The following is a 20,576-nucleotide window of genomic DNA, read 5'->3' as shown; positions in this document are numbered from 1 at the left end:
TGCGAGGTACGTGCGAGATACTGTCAATGCGGGCGACCTGCGTGTAGCAAAGATAGTTTCCCGCAAGCCACACGCAAGGCTTGCACGGAACGATGTGACTGCGCCTTTAAATTTATGTAGCTTTAGTGTGCGGCCTTCCAAACATGGTCAAACACGACTATTAAGGCCGGGGACAGAATGCTTTAGTTACACCAACGTAACCGAATCCAACCGGACCGAGGGTATTCAATTGGAAATACCATAATAGCTTTGATCGGTCTGGAGACGGTTTCGTTGGTATGACTGTAACATAGTGCGGCATTATCGACCTTTGTATTAACTTGCTCCGATGCAACAACCTTGTATTATTTTAATAAAAATGCTTTCCATTTTTTTTATTAGATAAGATCATAACTAATATTATTAGCTTTAACAACTGATTATAAATTTAAGACACTATTTACAGATAGACAGTTCTATACAAACACATTAATAAATCATGAAAGTATTTATAAATTTCTATAAAATGTACTACTATATTGCTTCTCTATACAGACAGGCTATATGTACGTATTTACAAATTGCATAGATAGTTAAGACTACGGTACCTCGACGGCATTTACCCGAAATCTTCACGAACAATTTGGCAGTGTCGTGTTAGCTTGGTATAAAGTACGGAAATTTTAAAAGTGCCATCTACTTGGCGAAATATCTGTCGACTTATATTAACTTCGTTACTTAGTTGACATGTCGACATGAGGTTTGTTGCCAAGTCGACTTCTAAAGGGTTATTTGTCGCCATGTTGACATAAACTGCCACGTGGACTTCATAAAGCAACTGCGTTAATAATGTGTGATATATGAGGAGCCAGAGCGGCGCCTTTGGGTTTCTAGTTTTTTTTACAGATAAATGGCGCAATACAAATGGTGCCGTCTTTATCATCATCGTAATGTCTCCATGTTGACATGCATTGCCAGGCCGACTTTAAAACTGTATATGTTGTCATGTTGACATGAATTGCTAGGCCGATTTCTGAAACGTTACATGTGGACATAGAGCAGCATCATCTATCTTATTGGATTTTATCAACACTAAGTTATGCCAACATGACGACATATTGGTCTACCTGTTTACATGGTAGCAGAACCTTATAAGTCACCATCTCGTCAAGTAGATAACACCGTAAAGCATCCGTAATAAAGACATAACAAAATTAACAATATCAAGAAAAATAGCTCTTACAATACATTAATGATGACAATCAAATAGAGATCATATCACAGCAAATGTAACTACATACTTTGGAACTGCAAACAATGGTCGGAATATGCTACACGACAATCACTTACTTTTAGCTATTTATATTTTAAAGAAAAGATATGAGCTGCCGAAACATATTACAATTTGGGGTGCATTATATATTTAGCACGCTTTCATTTAATCTTTGATTTCTTTTTTTTTTAAAGATTATATTGAAAAGATAAAGAGAGGGGATTCGAAATGGCTTCGAGATCCTCGCTCCTTTTTATATTTAAGGGATATTCCTTGAATTCCTTGAATTTTCAAGTTTTTCAAGTAGACGTACTTCAATTCATCAAAACTTGCTATTGTTCACTTAATATTTGCAGTTTCAAAATAATAATTGCATTACTGTGTACTTAAGGTAAAACAGAGGGATAAGCATTACATATAATAATCATTTTCGTTATACAATTTCAACAGTCAATATCGCTGCCTAATCGGCAGATTTTATCGAAGCTTTCACGATCATGGCAGTGATGTGTTAGCTGGTTTCTGGTCTTTAATAATAAAGACATCATACTAATAACTTTCTAAAGTAAAACACACGATTTAAATACATTTAAACGAAATAATCTATCTTTCTAACAAAATTGCAAAGAACATCGAGTGATTATCGTCACTCTTTTATCACTATATACACAGGAAACAAGTCACTGAGTACATTATAATTAAATGAATTCTCTATGAGCATAAAGACAGGACATTCTACAGGACTACACCACAAAACATAACAGACGCAAATACATGTATATGAAAAATAATAAATATTGCTTTCATCAACTCTTTCATATTCTACCACACAAATGGTTAACAGCATGAATTCAATCTTCCCGTTTTCGTAATTCAGACCCGCATTCAGTAATAAAAACCCGATTTCATTGTACAATGTGTATGTAGGTGAGCTCGATGAAAGCTCTGAAGTTGAGAGTTGGCTCATTGTAACCGAAAACATTGCATTTAAAAGTATTTCTAGATGTAAGCCAATAAATCAATTTTGCCGCACATATTGCACAATAGCTGATTTGCACCACTCATATTACACTCTCTTTTCCCCGATCGTGGTAAAATGTATCTTTCTAGGAATCTGAACGTAAGTTTTTATCGACCTTCCAAAGATTCGATTTTGGACCAACCTTTCGGAAACTAGGGGGCCCTTTTCACGAAAGATCGGGTTACTCGACGACCCGACCTGACGCGATCCCCCGATGGAATAGAACAAGTCCCCGTCCCCCCCCCCCTCGGAGTTGAGACATAACAATATCACAGGGAGTGAGCTCAGTTGTGTAACGGCCCCTTTAGCTTAATCAAGAAAAGAAAACATCACATTTAAGTCAATTTCTCCTATTTCTCACCCCACCCCCACCATGACTTACATCAAAATAACCGAGAACCCCCCGGCCCCCCCTGGTTGTAACGATAATTATGAATCGGAATTTTCTTAACGCATTTTTTTTCTGAGGTATTAATGCATTGCACATCATAAATTGATTTTCTATTAATTTTGTTCTTAAAAAAATCACAGCTCGATAGAAAACACACACGAGAGAAATGCCTCTGTGAAAGGTCACATCAGATTTGTAGCCCTTTATGATCTGAGAGATGCGTTTAAACGCAAGTAAAGTCCAAATATGCGTGCTGCTGATTGGTTGGATATTAAGCTGCAGTTGATTTTAATAGTTGGGTTTGATTTCAACCATTTCTGCAAAGGGGCCCTGGCCCTGATCATTGTTTCTGATCTTCGACGGAAGGAACTGACTAGCCAAAAACAGCACTCCTTGCTTCCGATACCAAATATGAGATTATTCCCACGCTACTATTGTATTCAAAACACTATTATCATAATAGGGTTCATGGCTTTTTTTCACGTTTTCTTTTTCATGAGGGGTTCAGAATATGGAAAATGTTCAGTGAGTGAAAGAAGGTACCGAGTGCATCATAAGGGTGTTCGAGGGCATGATTATTTCAAATAAAATTTAGGGGCAATTTTTTACACTTTTGGTGTTTGGGTTTGTTAATTTGCTATTAATGTTTAACAATTTCGGGAGGGACTTCTTACGACCATGCATTTTGGTAAATATAGTAAAGGGCATAAGGATCAAACGTATTAAAAAATGGTCAAATCGTTAATAACTATAACCAACGATTAGCTAGTGGCAAGTTCGATTCGGTCAATGGTTTCGATGAGACTATTCCAATGGCAAAATCTCTGTATATTGGCAAAAATCGTGAAAGACAATTTTCCATACGCCCTTGGTATACAAGAATTGTATAGAATTTAGTAGTCGATTTTAAGTAGTATTCAAGATGTTCATTATGCACTTTTAACAAAATAAATATGATTCATATAGTACAAGATTTAAGGACGTTTAGACATAGAATTGTAATTATGATTATTATAGTTCAAACAGTTTTAGCAAATCTCTAGGTCTAAGTGAAAAGGGGAAAAGTTATAAGTTCTCTGCTATAAGATACATTCTTAGGAACTTTAGAATGATGAAAAAATGATGAAAATCCATATTTTTTGTTCGAAATAGACATGAAATGAAATACTCCGAAAATTTGCTTTGCCCAATTTATCGTAGGCCGGGCAGCCGCTGGGCAGCCGCTGTGCAGCGCCAGATCGACGAGGCTCTCTCCCTTTAATCGTTGAACGCCAAACAGGGTAGCAGCAACTCCCATCTTTTAACGTCTTTTGGTCTGACGCGGCCGGGGTTTGAACCCCCGACTTCCCGGTTGTGAGACGGACGCTCTACCAACTGAGCCAACACACTTGTGTTTTCACCTATACTTTGTCCCGTATTTAGACACTTCTAAGATTCTTCGAAACTTTCGAATCTTCCTGGGGGCAGTGGGTGTTTCATAAAGCTGTTCGTAAGTTAAGACCGACTCCCGGACCGAATTTAAGAACGACTGGTGAACCTTCTTACGCGCTAAATAATTACCAATGAACATTAATTGGTGAATATCATTTACCAAAAGAACGGATAACCAATCGTTCTTAAAGTCACTCTTAACTTACGAACCGCTTGATGAAACGGCCCCTGGTCTACAAAGAACTTTTTAAGGTTCTTTGTACGACGTAATGGGTTCTGGAAAGAATCTCATGTTGTACATAAGAACCTTAAAGGTTCCTTGTAGAACCCAAAGGTTTCTAGAGGACCGTTTAGTACCGGTGTTTTTTTGTTGTTGCTTATTTTAGGAACTTTAAAATGTTCCAAATACGGGGGAAAAAACGTTCTCATCGGCACCTTTTTTCCAAGAGTATATATTTATTCAGAATATGGGTTAGAGTGATAGATTTAAAACATGTAAGACTTAAAAAAATACATTCTCCTTGTAGCTATTTACGTTACAGGCCGGGAACATTCCCGAGAACGCCAACCTAAATGCTGCTCGCCGTCCTTGGTTCCGACGTTCTTCCTGCGTTCTGGGGAATTTTCCGGAATAGGCTGTTTAGATTTGTGACGCCTGTGACGCGGTTATTTGTCAACGTTGCCTTGGGCAGGCACATAACAATATATGTGACGAGATGATCGCGTCACAGACGTTACCGCGCAAATCTAAAACTCGCTGTTGTATGCAAATATGGACGAATACATTCAATTTCTTAAAATAACGACTTAATTCGTAGCGCACAACTTGTGGTGACGATCACACAACCGCATTCCGGCTGTTTCCTTTATTACCGCAACACTTCCTGAAGCAGCAGAAGCAGCAGCAACAACAGATGAAGTTGATGAGGAGGATGGAGCCAACGACGCTGACGATGATGACGAGCCAGACCTGGGATGTATTGAGCATACCAAACCTGGCATCACAACACGATGGCGTTGAACAGCAGGCGTCGGGGCAGGTATTATTAGTAACTAGACATTTTTTATTGTATACTTCGCAGCAATCAGTTGGACAATTATCACGGTCTTCAGAGCCCTCGTCACACTGCCCATCCCCGCAGAAAGTCGCGTCCATGGCCGATCTAAAGAGAGAAAATAAGGAAGCAAATGATATCACCATCCGGACATGTTTTTAGTCATTCCATTGACAAAAGCACAAGAAATGCAAGAAAATTTTTTACTATTTATTATTTGTTTCATTTGACATAAAATATGCGAAGTTTATTATTGTTCCCTGTTTATCCGTTTTAGTATTATGCCAGTTCTTTTCTTTCTTTTTTTTTGTCATTCGGTGATCTCGCTACTAGGTGATTTTAGAGTTGTCCCCTCTATTAGTATTATATCTTAATGCAAAGAATGGCTAGTTTTTTTAATTAAAATGTTAATGAATTGAACTTTAATTTGAATAGAAATTAAAGGATGAAAATCATGTCAGGACCCAGAAAGTGGATTGTGAACAGAGATATGGAGATATCAAATTCCAAAATGTTAACAGCGAGAAAAGGGTAAAATAAATTGAAATGGAGATGTAACGGAGAAAGGGGTCAAGCGCGAATATAGGCGAGAATAAGAATATAAATCCATATTTTTAACAGGAAATTCTCCCCCCCCCCCTTCCTTTATCTCTCTTCTCTTATTTTTCCTGTCGGGGGAAGGCGCCCCACTAGTGTCTAGTGATAAACGGGGAGGGGTAGTAATTTCTAAGTTCCCCACCCCCTAAATTATGTCCAAGATCTGCCCCAGAGTTGGACAGAAACGAAAATCTTACCCTCTATTCTCGGCTTCAAATGGGCATACTCCAAGGAAACATTCTGTCCATTTGAAGCAATCCTCGCTGGCCAGCCATTTCCATCGTTCGTCACATCTGAATAAATAACAAGAAAATATAAAAATCACATTCATACCAGCCACTGTGCTTTCATGGACGTCCCACGTATAACATAATTCTATTCATATGTAATCATTAACGCTAATCGCTTTGTATTCAAAACAAAAAAAACATAACAAAAGTCTACCACACAACCCCATATAACAAGGACCTTACAAAAATGATGTTAAACACAACAACGAAAAAACAGGAAAATTGATTCTTAAACCATTTTTCCGTAGTTCAGAAAACATTCGTTCGAAGTCTCTGGGGAAATATTAAAAGACCATTTGTTGCAAAATTAATAGACATGATTAAATGTTACAACGTAGTAGATGCAACGAAATATTACAATAAAAGAGATAACATTGTGCGAAACCTAAGAATGATGCCGAAATGATATCATGCAATGATTCTCAAATTCTGATAAGTAAACAGGAACAGCGAACAATTATAATTAATCAAGTACCATCACGTATACGGAGACAATCCCCATTGATAGCTGCTCCTCAAAAAGCCTGGAGAATCAAACAAATCCAACCATTACATTTTCACCAAATATCTGACTCGGGCATCGCCGAAAATTGTTTTAATCGAGTGATGACATATACCAAAGAATCACCTTATATTTACGTAATACTGGAACGATTTTAGGGACGGGTTTAAAATAGTAGCAATGTCATCCAAGTTATCGAACACACCCCCTTTGGAAAAATGAAAAAAAAGTTTAAAAAAGAAAGTCATTTTTCTCTTTATCTATGACAAAAACGAATGACCCGATTTCTTTAATGTTTCCGTGATACCTGGTTTAAAAGCTTTTCCCGACATGAATAATGTGAAAGCGAGAGTTTTTGCGGATATCTGTCAAAGTTTGACAAGATCGTTACTTCCGTTGACCGTGTACCCAACTTGATCATTGATTAGTTGTCAAAACATCATGTCCCTGGGAATCTCTGCCAATATCATCCGATCGATGGGTTCATTTGTCCTGGTGACATCTTTTTTTTCGTGATGATATTCTTTTTTATTTTGTGAGTGTGTGAAAACGGTGTTGTAATGAATCTATAAAACCATGTACTTTGAGAAAAAAATTGTATGATATAATTTATTGTTCTGTGTGAAAGAGTTTTAACAGACGTGTAACGTCACCACCCCCCCCCCCCCCCAGACTTGGGAGCTCATTTTCGATATGGCATTACACCAAAAGACTCTTTTTTTTGCACCATTACTGAGATGAAGTGTGCGACATTGCGTAGCCTTTACTGGTTTAGATTGAGTTGTACCCTTTAGGGAAGTTTCAGATTTGCACCTATTTTAAAGCACAAATCTGTGCACCAATACTAGTAGGGGCAAAGTTGCAAACAGGAACAAATAGGTGCATTTTGCATTAAAATGTGTTACCATTGTATTTAGGGAACAAACTGTTACTTGAATGGAACATTTCTATGTTAATAATAATGATTTGTATAGTACCCGCATCCATCTTGTTAGGCGCTCAAGGCGCTCCTATATTACCCCCAGCTAAGCTAGTTTATCGATCCGGTGCTCATAGCTTTATGACGGAATTACTTCCTCCCGAAACCCATTTACCTCACCTGTGCGAGTGCCGCACAATATAGGTAAATTTCTTGCTGAAGGAAAACACGCCATGGTTGGGAATCGATCTCACATCCATCAGATTGGAAGACGAGAGTCTTAACCACTAGACCACGACTCCCCAATGTTTAAATTGGTGTGCCAGAAAATTGAAAGGCAATTAGTGCTTGTTTATTAACCTTTTGCATACTTATATGAAGGGCAAAAGGTGGAAGTAAAATTGTTAAGTTGTAAAAAAAATGATGGGGAAAGATAAAAACTACATCTCAGTGATGAGTTCGATGTCATTAGATGACGTGGTGATCTTGATTACTCCGATCAGCTGCACATTGGCAAATTAAATCTAAAACCTAAGCTTCTTCAATCATGTTAATTACAATCCATGATTAGAAAATAACAGACAGAATAAAAAAAATCAAAACCCTAACACTATAACTTCGGATATTGCAAGACAATTGCCGCAGGAACAACATTAGATCACCTTGACCGCTGTGGAAAACTGATAAATGACTTATCATTCACATGATGAAATGATATCTGTTTGATTATCAGAGTGAATCGCTGAGGTTTAGTGAAAGCGTGCATACATGAAGTTTTAAATCTGTTCTCATTTCCTATAATGAATATGCGCATGCGCGGATGCAATCAGTGAGCTGAACGTGTGTCATCGCTAGAGTTAGTACTTCCGTTATCTATTTCCGTTGAGGTCATTAGAGTTTTGTCGGAGGTGAGATATGTCCAGAAAAAAAGGTTGTCATCTTGAACTCTTACGACATAAAGTTAATGAATTTGATCATATGAGGAAGCGATATGAAAACATGCCTGAACTTGAAATAAGAGCTAATAGTAGCAATTTGACTTTTCGACAATTTGTGAAGTGTGGGCAAAGGGGAGAGGCATATATGGTTATAAAGTATTTAAATCGATGTAAGAGGGAAAAAACAGTTCTCGTTCAACGTAAAGAAATCTTCACCGTGTTTTTTTTTTCACCGTGTCTTTTTTGTTTTTATATACTTTAAATCAAGTTGTCACTTCTATCGCCACTCATACTTGTCCTATATGATATGCCATTATCGACCTATACCAATTTCTCACTCTTGCTTGTCGCTATCGAAATGATCAGAGGATTTCTTATATGTTTATAATTTATTTTTGACAAAAATAGGAAAAGACATAGTTACGCAACACAGTCTCTCTCCCTTCTTCCATATTCTTTCTTTCTCTCTTATTCTACTTTTTCTCAAGCACTTTTTTTTCAATTTCTTCACTTGGCATATTTTAGGTGGGGGGGTTAGGCCCAGTGTACACCCTTTAATGGCGAGCGATGAATGAATGCAATATAAGATGAAGTGTGTTAACATAGGGGAGAAAAGTAATTGAATTGAGATATCATGCAGCTACACCCTTTCCTGCCCGTATGCTTGCTCATACCAAGGGGGAGGTTTGACATTTATTGTTGCCATGGTTACAGACAAGCGAATTCTATATCAGGCAATGAATGAAGTAGGTTAGCAACCGGTATAGTTTAAGGTATAAAACTGTATTATGGTTTAATCCCCCAATTTTACAAACAAACTTATCTGCAAGCGTTTCACAATATTTTGATAATATTTATTCAGATGTTTCGCAATTCCCAATCAAAATTACAGGAATAATGAGAAGCACACGACTTTATATAAATGGAAATTTTTCTCTTTGAGTCAATATTTGTCTGCGGAAGCAAACAAAATGTTTATGCTGTAAGTTCATTTACATAAATATTTCTAGTGTATAACTTTTTCAAGAATTGATCAAAATAAGAATAAAAACAAACAATTTTAACCTATAAACATGCATCATATGACATTGAAGATCCATTCCTCCCAAATCAAATAACACTTCCGCTGCATTAATCGTAAATAATCCTTTTTATATTTTTCGCTTGTTGAATTTATTCCCATTCGCTGTTCATTTGTCATAAGGCAAAATAAAATTATCAGGTAAAAAAGTGTAGTTTTAATATTCAACGTTTCCTGATACATTCTGTATATTGGTCTTAATTATTTTCAATTGGTACAGCTTAAGAATGAATCTGCTTTGTTGCAAAGACATTTGCAAGTTTATGAAACATTATCACAGTGCCTAGGTGTTTTCACGTGTAGTCACTGTCTGAACATATTTGTCATAGCAACTATTTTACAAGAAATATCATTTTGTTTTGTTGTTTTGTCTTGTTGTTGTCATTTTGTTTTGATATAACTGTTAATTGTCATCTACTATGAAGCAATGCATCTGTAATTTCACTGTTGTCAGTTTGTTACTTCGCTTATCTTAGATAACACAGATTAACTTATTAGATGACGTAGCAAAATATTCTGAACATATTCTATTTGAATTCTTAAATGATTGTGTTCATGCATGCCAAAATGTTTGTTCACAACTTGGCGCGTCCTCGTATGAATTCGAGAGTTTGGTGTACAAAACGCATTCGAGATGCGCTATCAACACGTTTATATTAATAAGAAGTAATCTAATTAAATATGTCTCCACAAATTATGATTATTCTTGTAGCCGAAAGGAAGTTGCATTACTCTCATGTCGGATATATTTTCTATATAGAATCATTATTTGTGGCAAACATTTACATAGAAACTTAAAGGCAAGGTATATTAGCATTATTACGTTTATCAATAAAAGAGCCATATCATGATGTATAAATGTTACGATAGATAAATTTCATATTGGTTGCGATGCATATTTGGTGGAGTTTAGGAGCATATTTTGTCGCTCTGTCTGAAAAAAACCCCGTATATTTTCACAACCAGTGATTATATTGCCAGATATAGATCGAAGTTATGATTTTATAGAATTTATATCAATATACATTTTCTCTTTTATTCTTTAGTTATAAGGAAACACAAATAATCCAACATTTTTATCAGTGTTCTTGTCAACTATATTAGCGATTGAAAAATCGATATTTAGGCAAAATTAAAGATGATGACTGGATGTTACATATCATGTGTTATCCTTTTTGAATATGTGCCAATATCCGTAACATTAATCTTACGGTGGCAGGTTCAAAGTAAACTTCCTCTTCCTCTGGATTTCAAATGAATTATAATAAGAGATGATATTGAAATTGGTACGATTATCACATATCAGACAATAATTATGACGCAATCGTTCTTACGCCACGGGTCAATTGCAGTGACAGTATAATCGTATCCTGTATTGTTATTTTAAACGCAGTTCTAAATTTTGGCTTTCTTATAAGATTTGGTTTGCCTATAATGACAATGTACTGTATTTTCGGAAGATATCCCTAGTCAGTATGGGTTTATTTATTTTTTCTTAAATAAAATAAATAATTATATGATTCTATCAGATTATCTGATTATCATGGGTGAATCTGACCATATGGAAATACATCAAGAATTATTTTATAATGGGTTTTGTTTTTTTTTGCAATGCGGTTTGTATATATTTCTCGATGCCACCATTGCTAAATTGCGCTCACGATTGAGGTCTCTTTCAAATTTTATTGATCCATTCCAAATATGATTTCTAAATGTTGAAATGATCCTTACCTCGTTTGCACTTGTATAAAAGCCATATTACTAATAGAGTACGTGTTTGTCTGTTCTTGAATATAATAATACAATTTGATTAAAACTCGAATTCAAATTCGTATGAATTGATTCATGTTAGTCGAATGGTTCTGATAATTTTTTTTTACTCCGTGGATATGCCTCACACATAAATCACTTTAATCATATTTTTCCTGTCCTTTTCTCCCGAAAGAGTAACATCTGCCACTGTTCATTGTATGGGCATGATCGGATATAGGAGTAAAGACGTACTCCATAAGAAGAATATATTCTATATTCATTTTGTCTTCACTCCACTTATTAATGCAATAACATGAAAATAATGATGTTGATGATGATTATAATGATAATGATAGCAATAATGAAATAACAATAACATGAAGAAAAGGAAGAAGAAGACGACGAAGAAGAAGAGAAGGAGGAGGAAAGAGAGGTTGAGGAAGAAGAAGATAAAGAAGGAAAGGGAGAAGCTGAAGAAGAAGAAGAAGAAGAAAAAGAAGAAGAAGAAGAAAAAGAAGTAGAACAAGAAGAAGTAGAAGAAGAAGAAGTAGAATTAGAAGAAGGAGGAGGAGGAGGGGGAGGAGGAGGTTAATAATACTAACAACAACAATATAATATCGTTGATCACGATAATTATCAACAACGGTAACAATCATCATCTTCATAGTAAATTGGTTAAAACAAAAAATGCACAATATGAATAATAACAGTATATTGTGTTGTTGTAACGCTTGTTACGATAAGTTGCAATTACAATAATGATAATGATGGTATTATGGTGTTATATAATTATAAGACCTACTAGTAACAAACTACTATTACTGTCGCGACTAATACAGGCATTGGTTATGTACTTGTCAGCTTTTGGAAATCAGTGTTTGACAAACTTGTTTTTATTCTCTATAATCATTAGTTGCAGCGCGGTGAAAGCTTCGACTTAAAGCATCAAAGCTGAGTCATATCCAACCTCGATTTTAAAGGGAACATCCAATGAAACAGCGGGATACTTCCCTTGTAGACTTGTCAAAGGGGCCGTGGAAAAGGAGGGGTTCGGTGGGCTTCAGCCTTCCCCCTCACCTTTTTTTTCTTCTAAAAACTTGTACAAAAAAGTTAAAATGACAATCTGATTGTGATATTTTGCCTGGTCGGGCCCCATATTTGGGTCAGCCCCCCCACACACACACACAGACACACCGCGCGACCTCTGTATCGCCAATTGATAAACATTTGATGGGAGTATGGACCAATTTTATATTAAACTAATTTATATCTGCTTACCCACGACAAGATTGTACAGAAGTCAAAATAACAAATGTGTTGGTGACATTTTTTCTCCTCAAATCACTGGCAAAGATGGGGAAAATGATTGGTTCAAAGATTCAAGCCTTGGTAGACTTGGACTACTTTTTCATCAGAATATTGGTTCTTTTGACCAATCATTTTAAAGACATGAGTTTAAAAGTCATGTAAGTGGAATTGTTTTAATGATGGTTGTATATAGATTGTATTATTTCGGGTGATATCAAACGCTAAAAACGGATTCGTCAAATGTACAATGAGTTCGGGAAACGTGTATGTCTTAAAGAAATATCAACAAAAACAGTATATTTCAAACCATTAAGTTGGTCAAATTAAATGACCATCATATTGGTCACTCTTTGCCATAATGTTTGGTCTGAGCTGCCGAAACGTGGCGATTTTTAACAATGCTTTCAGAGGAATCGGTAAAAAATCTGTGAATCTGTGCATGTGCGACCTAACATAATGACCAAAATCAACCACACTTTTAGTAAATTATATCCAATAATTGGGTAAATGGTGAGATGTTTTGGTCGCACACATCATTTTTACAGAATTCACCAAAACTTATTTTGATCAATCATTTTTTTAAGGAAAACTAAGAACCAATTCTATATACCGAGGGGATACCGAGGATAATCTTTTGCACAATCAATAGCAAATACGTTGTGGTTCTAAGATCCTGCCCACAATGACAGAAAGTACGTTTGGAAATTTATCATTTCCCCCTCATATCTTTTTTTCCTTGTTCGATAAGATAACTATTGTTGTCTCCCTATTTCCTTTTCATATGCCGTTTTAATTCTGTACAATATTGTCTATTGCGTACTGTGCTTCAATACACTAGCGTACCTACGGGACTGCCCCCCCCCCCTGACGAGCCACAACACATGCAAAGGACGCTTTTGCCCCCCCCCCCCTCCGTGGAAAATCCTAGGTACGCCACTGCTTCCGTATTATATTCGAGTCTAAAATGTATGGCAGCCGTGCTTGACAACGTCTTCTCAACAGAAGCAAAAGGGAGACCCTTTTGTTTCATCCTCAGATCAATTCGGTTAAATTAAAATAAACATTTTTCTCTGGATTTTTAAGTTCATTATTCAAAATAAACTAGTACAAAATCAATTCCCCCATGCATGACCCTGGGAAGCGGGGGTGCTGGGGTGTTATTTACCATAATACCCCTGGAAATCCAGTAGGTAAGGTAAAAAAAAATCAACTTTATCATGTTTATTCTGTGTTGTCGAATCTTTTTCTGGGGGGGGGGGGCTTGTCAAATTTTTCCTCAGCCAAATCACCTTCATGGAATGAAAACCCTTTTTTCCTTCTTTTTTTGTCAATTTTTTTTTCAAAATCAGCACCCCCTATTAAAAATCGTTCGAACCCATGGCCTTGCTATCATGCTATCATAACCAGTCCTGTATAGAGCTATAGTCACATCAACGAAACCGATTTCAAACCGATCGACGATATACCATTCAAGATTAACGTAATAGCTTTGATCGGTCTGCAGTCGGTTATGTTGGTATGACTGGGCTTAAAGCAGCATGCGTTGACATTCGGTGCAATAGTTGTTTGTCGAATCTGTTGAGACGGGAAATGGTTAATAACCCCTGATTTCCAACTCACTTTCAGAACAGCAAGTATGCTCTCATTAAAGACTCAGAAATATATAGTTTGCCAAAGCACTAGTTTGACTGTACATCAAGGCAGGGTTGTAACCCTTGCTGACATAGGCCTGCCGAACTGAATTAGATAATGATCCCTGTATTCATGTTAAATTATATTTATCTTAAAAAAAATAACACAAAGTCACAATGTGCGCAAAGTGAATTCCAGTGATCATCGCTCACGTTGAATGTTGAAATCAAAACTGCCGGGGTTTTTTGTGTGTAGGTTTTTAATTTAAACAAAGTTCAATTGAATTTCTCATTACCATTATCCGTTCCCTAAAGGATTTTGCTTGCAGATATTGGAGAATTACCGACGCTGGTCGCCACAATGCGTCGGGATATGAATTTTAGTAATAACTGAAAGAGACTTTAAATGCTTTGTTAATTGTTGATAATGAATGAATGAGTAATTGATGAATAACTCAAATAAATTTAATTCTCGCCTAAAATGATGTGCATTGTTTTTAAAACTCTGTCCGAAAACTCCAGTGATAATATTGTTTTAGTTCGGAAGTGTTGTCCAATCACTTATAGTACGGAAGTAGGAGCTCTCCTTGTTTTATCGTGTAACTACCGGGCATTATTAATTAAACAATGGCTAGTGAGGGGGAGATAGAGAGAGAGATAGAGAGATAGATAGATAGATAGATAGAGGAAGGGAAAGTCATGAAAACATAATAGAAAAAATGTACATAGGAGAAACTTGGCTATAGCTGCGTAATAAAACACCCTTCTACGACTATATAATAACGTAGATGACGCTTTAATTTATTTATGCATGTATTTATTTATCATTAGTTATTTATTTCATTTATTTTACACTGCAGGGTTCGCCTGATCATTTTTGTTGTTGTTGTTGTTGTTGAAAACTGCTTTACAAAGGCGCTCTGCAGTTAAACATACATCATTCAACATGAAGAAATGAGAAAGGAAACATTATAAACTATTAACAGAAGAACAAGAAGGCGGGGTGGTGTTAACAGATGTGGGGTGTGCTGGACAGTGTCTATATCGTATATTTATTTCCAAGGGGGATCCACACTTTACAAGCTTTGCATTTTAGTGGACCCCCTCATTTCAATTTATATTCAATATTATACTGTTGTTGTTTTTTACGAAGTAAGAATGCTCGTCTGTAAAATTGTACTTGACTTGTATTACTTTATATTGTTTTGAATGGAAATGGAACAAAGAATTGAATTTATTGAATATGTTATAACACCCATTTATTCTTGTTTTCGTTGAGGAAAAGGATGATATCAATGAAGTCATCTTAAGATTACCTTGAGCTCTTACACTCTAAAAAATGAAGTGCTAATTTAGCTCTTAAAGAGCGTGTATAGTGACTGCACTTCGGAGTGCTGATTTTTCTCGTTCAAATTTGAACTAGACCTAAATAAGCACTCCGAAGTGCAGTCACTATACACGCTCTTTAAGAGCTAAATTAGCACTTCATATTTTAGAGTGTAGTAAAAATACTGCCACAGACGTGCCTACTCGGATAAGACTACCCCAATCCACACCACTCTATCACAAGTGGAGGGGGGGGGGGTTCAACATGCGCCGAGCTTACCCCATCGATACCTTACAAAACGAGTTCAGTATACATGTAGTAAGTCCAGAGTTACTTACCTTTTTCTTGCGTTCGCTTCCCCGGTGATTCCCCCGCAGTAGAAGGGTTTACTCTCGTTCAATGTCGCGTAAGTTTTACGCAGTGGATCACAATCCCAATTTATTACTTCCTACAAGTAAAATACATAAATAGTGTTGAAAATATATCTAATCAATCGTTTAAAGTCTTTGATAGGGTGTGTATGATTTGAACTTTACTTGGTGGCAGTTGGTTATAAAAAAAAGTGCTATGATAATATCCATGTTTTTTATTACTAGATATTGATTCACATCAGTTTAACAACATTGAAGTTATCATTAATTTTATTTTAGATTTTTACAATTTAGTGAATTCAGCAGGCCTCCCTTTTTAAGGGGGGGGGGGGTAGGTGGGTGCATGCCTGGCATTTACCAGCTGTTTCATGTAACTTTACCATTATAGTAACTACCATGGAAACCTTGATTGTGATTGGCTGCTGAGTTCCGTTACCATGGTAGTAATTTGCAATAATGACAAAGTTACCATAATTGTAACTCTTTTTGAAACAGGCGCCAGATTTGTATTTATTTATATATTCTATATCTCTGTCTTTATCTTTTTCTCATTGTCTCTGTCTCCTCCGCTCTTCCCTGCACAACTCTCCTATACCACTTTCCTTTACTCTCTCTCTCTCTCTCTCCGTCTTTTTTTCTTTCTTTTTTTACTTTCTTTCTTTCTTTCTTTCTTACTTTCCTTTTTTTTTCTTTTTTACTTTCTTTCTTATCATCTTTTTCTTTCTAATCTTTCTTTCTTTTTTTTCTTACTTTCTTTCTTATTTTCTTTTTCTTTCTTTCTTTTTTTTTCTTACTTACTTTCTCTCTTGCTTACTTTCTTTTTCTTTCTCTCTTTCTTTCTTTCTCTCTCTCTCTCTCTCTCTTTCTTTCTCCCTCCCTCTCTTAAAATTTGAAAGGTTCATGATTGTATACTAACCGGTTCTCCAGTAATAGTTGTCCCCTCACAGCACGCGTAATAATATGAATCTTGTGCAAGCAAGGTTAGCGAGTATACTTTACATGTTGGGTTAGCTGGAGTAGTTGGACCAGTTGATCCAGTTCTTAGAGCCAAGTTTCTTTCAGTTCCTGCTCCCCTTTTCTCTATATCACCTCCATCTTCTGTGGCATCTAGCAGACATACAAGACCTATGAGTATTAACACAACTGAGTTCCAAGTCCGAAAGAACATGGCGACAATTAATGATCACTGTAAACGATTAGCGAAGAATGTTACGACTATCCAAAACACCATCAATTATCAAAGCAATATTTCGAAGAAAAAGTAGAACTTTGAGAAGTCTGACTGAAGCTGTTTATATAGATTTCGTGAAAAGAATAAAGACATGAAGTGCGGTGTCGGAAATTGAATAAATAAACACGAAAAACACCTGTTAAATTCCTAGAGAATATAGAGAAATTATGTTGAATGCACAGCCCGGAGTATATGACGGACCGGGGTCCAGACAGCACTCGCGATAGAGCACCAGAACTTACCGAAAAGTGACTCAAACTCACTGGCCAATCAGCGAACAGGCATTAAGGAAATGGCGGGATAGCTTGTTGTTAGAAGTCCGGACGTGACATGATAGTGCGCATGTCATGAATATCCTGCTCAGTCTGTCTAACCAGCTCCAAATGTTTCACCTTTACATGTATTTGTGGGCTGTTATATGATTAAAAAAAGTAATTTTCTCAATAATAGACTGGGGGTGGACGCGGGTACATGAATGATTACAGTTGAAGCAAAATATGTTGCTTAACATTTTCTCCATCTATCTTTGTCCGTTGATATACATTGAAAAGTTAATGAAATTATAATTTAAGCCAATGTACAAAGTATGAAAATAGCATTTATAATATAAAAGAGCTTATTTCGATCATTTTTAAAATAAAAGTGCCGTCAAAACAATAACGATCGGCCATGATAATCCTATATTAAAGAATATTATTACGGTGCTCAGAATGATTATCTATTTTCCAAAGTGGAGGCAATTCTCAGACAATCTCAATTATAAATGATGATTAAAAAGATAATCGTAGCCAAAAATGATTAAACAAATCGCGATTGATTCAGAGGTAATATCGCAACAATAATTACTACTGTAAACGTAAAAAATGCTGGTTCATCGAATAGCAAATCAACAATCGATAGATGAATGATAATCTACAATAAGCTCAAACGTACGCTGTAAGGGAATAACCTTGAATTTCCTTCAATTTCCTGTAAAAAAAGAGATTAGTGCTCTAGGTTTCAGCCCGAGAAATAACCTTGTAATCTCTGCAAACAACAAGTTATATAAACTTTTAAACAATTGTTTAAACATTTATTTTCATTGTTTAAAGTGGTTGGTTAACATTGGTTTGACTTTTTAAAAATCTGAGCTATAGAAGGTCACACTTGCCACCTGTGTCTGTGATATGTTACAAAAATGAAGCCCAGAAAAAATTGCATTCGAAAATAATTATTTAGTGCTTCAAAAATTGAAATATAAAGTGACACCATCTTAATTTCATCCCATACATTTATGTGTACTATTTAGGCGTCTATAAGACGCCTATTTACAAAATCGGGGTTTGCCTTGTAGTTTTAGCTTTTCATTCTCAATAATGGTTGTTTTCAGTGTTTATTAGTTCTAATACATGCACTTGTACCAATGTTTCATCTTGGTTTGAGAATTTTTTAAATCGGCTGCTCACAAAGTTAAACAATACCTTTAAACCTTTTTTTTAACAACTTGTTTAAAACTTTGATTAATAGTTGTTAGAGTGACGGGCTTAAACAATGTGCTTAAGCCTTTAAACCGTGTTTTTACATGATAGGTTCAATACTCGTTTATCGTCTATTGACATGAGATGCTGAATGAATCAATGGATTTAGGATATATGATTGGTTTACATACAATGAAATCAATTTGGAAGGATATTTTGTAAAAGTATGAGGACATTACGTATATGGAAAACACTATTCATTTTTTTTACAGATATTGTTATCACTATTGCTATCTTAAATGAGATCCTCATCCTGCATTTTGGCATGATAATTTGGCAGTAAATAATTGTATTTTCGGTAAACATGACGCAGATCGAAGTGAATTTACCACATTCCTTTTCGTTATGTTACGGAATATAATTATATTACATAAACGCAGAGGGGAAAATGAAATTGATTTCAAATCCAATAACACCGATTTTTTTTATAGCTCGAGATATCGGGACGATCGGTGTTCATAGAGAACCATACACTCGGGTGTTACATTATACACCAAATACACAAACTTGTGTTAAAATAACATATTATTTCATGATAACACTAAATGGTGTTGAACTATTGAAAAGCTTTGATGAAGCACTTTGTAAACACACGTGGTCTAGTCTATAATCAAAGGATATGACTATCGGTTTAATCAGGGGAAAAACGCCTTTATAAAAACACGGATTTCGGAAACTGTTTGATTATAAATATTAACCAAATCGCTATAGACATGTCAGATAATAGGATGTCAACTCATTGTGAGTAGACCAGATGATAGTATATTATTGATTTTTTTTTTATCATATTCAAATTACCCCTATGCATTTTTTTCAACACACGGACAGTAAAGGGGCCGCGGAACAGTTTTTAAAATGGGAGGGGGGGGGGGCTGACCATGCAAAAAAAATCACAATCATTATGGTCATTTTTACGTTTCTGTACACGGTTTTGGAAAAAAAAAGTGGGGGGGGGGCTCAAGCCCTCCCCCCGCTTCCGCGGCCCCTGCAGTAAAAAATATTACACAAAAGAACGGAAAAGTGACTTGCTATTTAACATGCACTTCTTCAAAACTCCACAAAAGGCGTTAATGCTACACTCTAAAAACATTGAGTAAGATTTTACCCAATATTGAGTAAAAAGCAGACTGGTAAAAAGGGAACATGCATGTTTGCTAGGTATTTTTTTACCCTATATTGGGCTATTTCAACGCAACATTGCGTAAAATTTACCAAATATTGGGTATCATTTTACCCAACAACATGCATGTTCCCCATTTACCCAATATTGTGTAAATTTTTTTAGAGTGTATCAACAGTCTACAGTGGGGCTGGCAGTATCAAACAAAATCTACATTCGGGCTAGCATCGAACAAAATCAAATTTATCGACAATAAAGTTTACATACGAAAAGTTATAAGTATGACCATTCCTGGAACTTTTTTTCAGGGGAGGCACGAACGAAGAGACCGAGTTAATCACTGAATAGGACCTTCTATTTTTTCTCATTCCTTTCTTATTAATATTCAAAATGATAGTAGAGGTTCTTTATTCACCTTGGGCAGGGTTTTTTTTCAATAAAAATTGAAAGAAAACAAATATTGCCTTTGTTTCGCTTTACATACAGTTATCTTTTAATCAACTGGTGGTATATAGGTTCATACGTGTACCAATCGAATGCAAGCTTGTTTTTCGTTTTTTTTTTTAAACTATCCGAAATCATATTTCACTATGTAAATAATTTAATTGCCGTTCAGTACAGTTTCCATTTGGCTCCGATTACCATAATGATAACAATTATGATAAAATAATAATACATATATAATATATGGTGTAAATTCTTCGACATAAAGTACTTCCCGTGCGCTTTTCCCAGTGTGTATATGGTTTCCTTAATATTTACAATTAAAACCCCTCAAATTTTGTGTTGCTAGCTTGTTCATTTAATCATTGCAAAGTCGATGATTGGCGATAAATAATTGG

At 35.8% G+C, this 20,576-nt stretch overlaps 1 protein-coding gene across 1 annotated transcript; it reads right to left on the bottom strand.

Moving 5' to 3' along the window:
• Window positions 1-4,388: 4,388 nt before the first annotated feature.
• On the bottom strand, window positions 4,389-17,329 carry LOC121423458. The gene is made up of 4 exons (XM_041618799.1): window positions 16,783-17,329; window positions 15,834-15,943; window positions 5,945-6,040; window positions 4,389-5,258 (listed from the first exon to the last, which is right to left on the bottom strand). The coding sequence occupies exons 1-4, from the start codon at window positions 17,032-17,034 to the stop codon at window positions 4,934-4,936; spliced, it is 783 nt and encodes a 260-aa protein (XP_041474733.1). The 5' UTR covers window positions 17,035-17,329; the 3' UTR covers window positions 4,389-4,933.
• Window positions 17,330-20,576: the final 3,247 nt, after the last annotated feature.

This window comes from Lytechinus variegatus, chromosome 11 (genome assembly GCF_018143015.1).
Source record: "Lytechinus variegatus isolate NC3 chromosome 11, Lvar_3.0, whole genome shotgun sequence".
NCBI lineage: Eukaryota > Metazoa > Echinodermata > Echinoidea > Temnopleuroida > Toxopneustidae > Lytechinus > Lytechinus variegatus.
This window is presented reverse-complemented; position numbering and strand designations above follow the sequence as displayed.

What these genes read in the sequence shown, in the direction of transcription:
- LOC121423458 (XM_041618799.1), bottom strand. Translation starts at nt 17,034, where the DNA reads ATGTTCTTTCGGACTTGGAACTCAGTTGTGTTAATACTCATAGGTCTT. An exon ending in CAACTATTACTGGAGAACCG is followed by an intron (nt 15,944 to 16,782) that starts GTTAGTATACAA and finishes TTTTACTTGTAG; the next exon opens with GAAGTAATAAATTGGGATTG. An exon ending in GAAGCGAACGCAAGAAAAAG is followed by an intron (nt 6,041 to 15,833) that starts GTAAGTAACTCT and finishes TTATTTATTCAG; the next exon opens with ATGTGACGAACGATGGAAAT.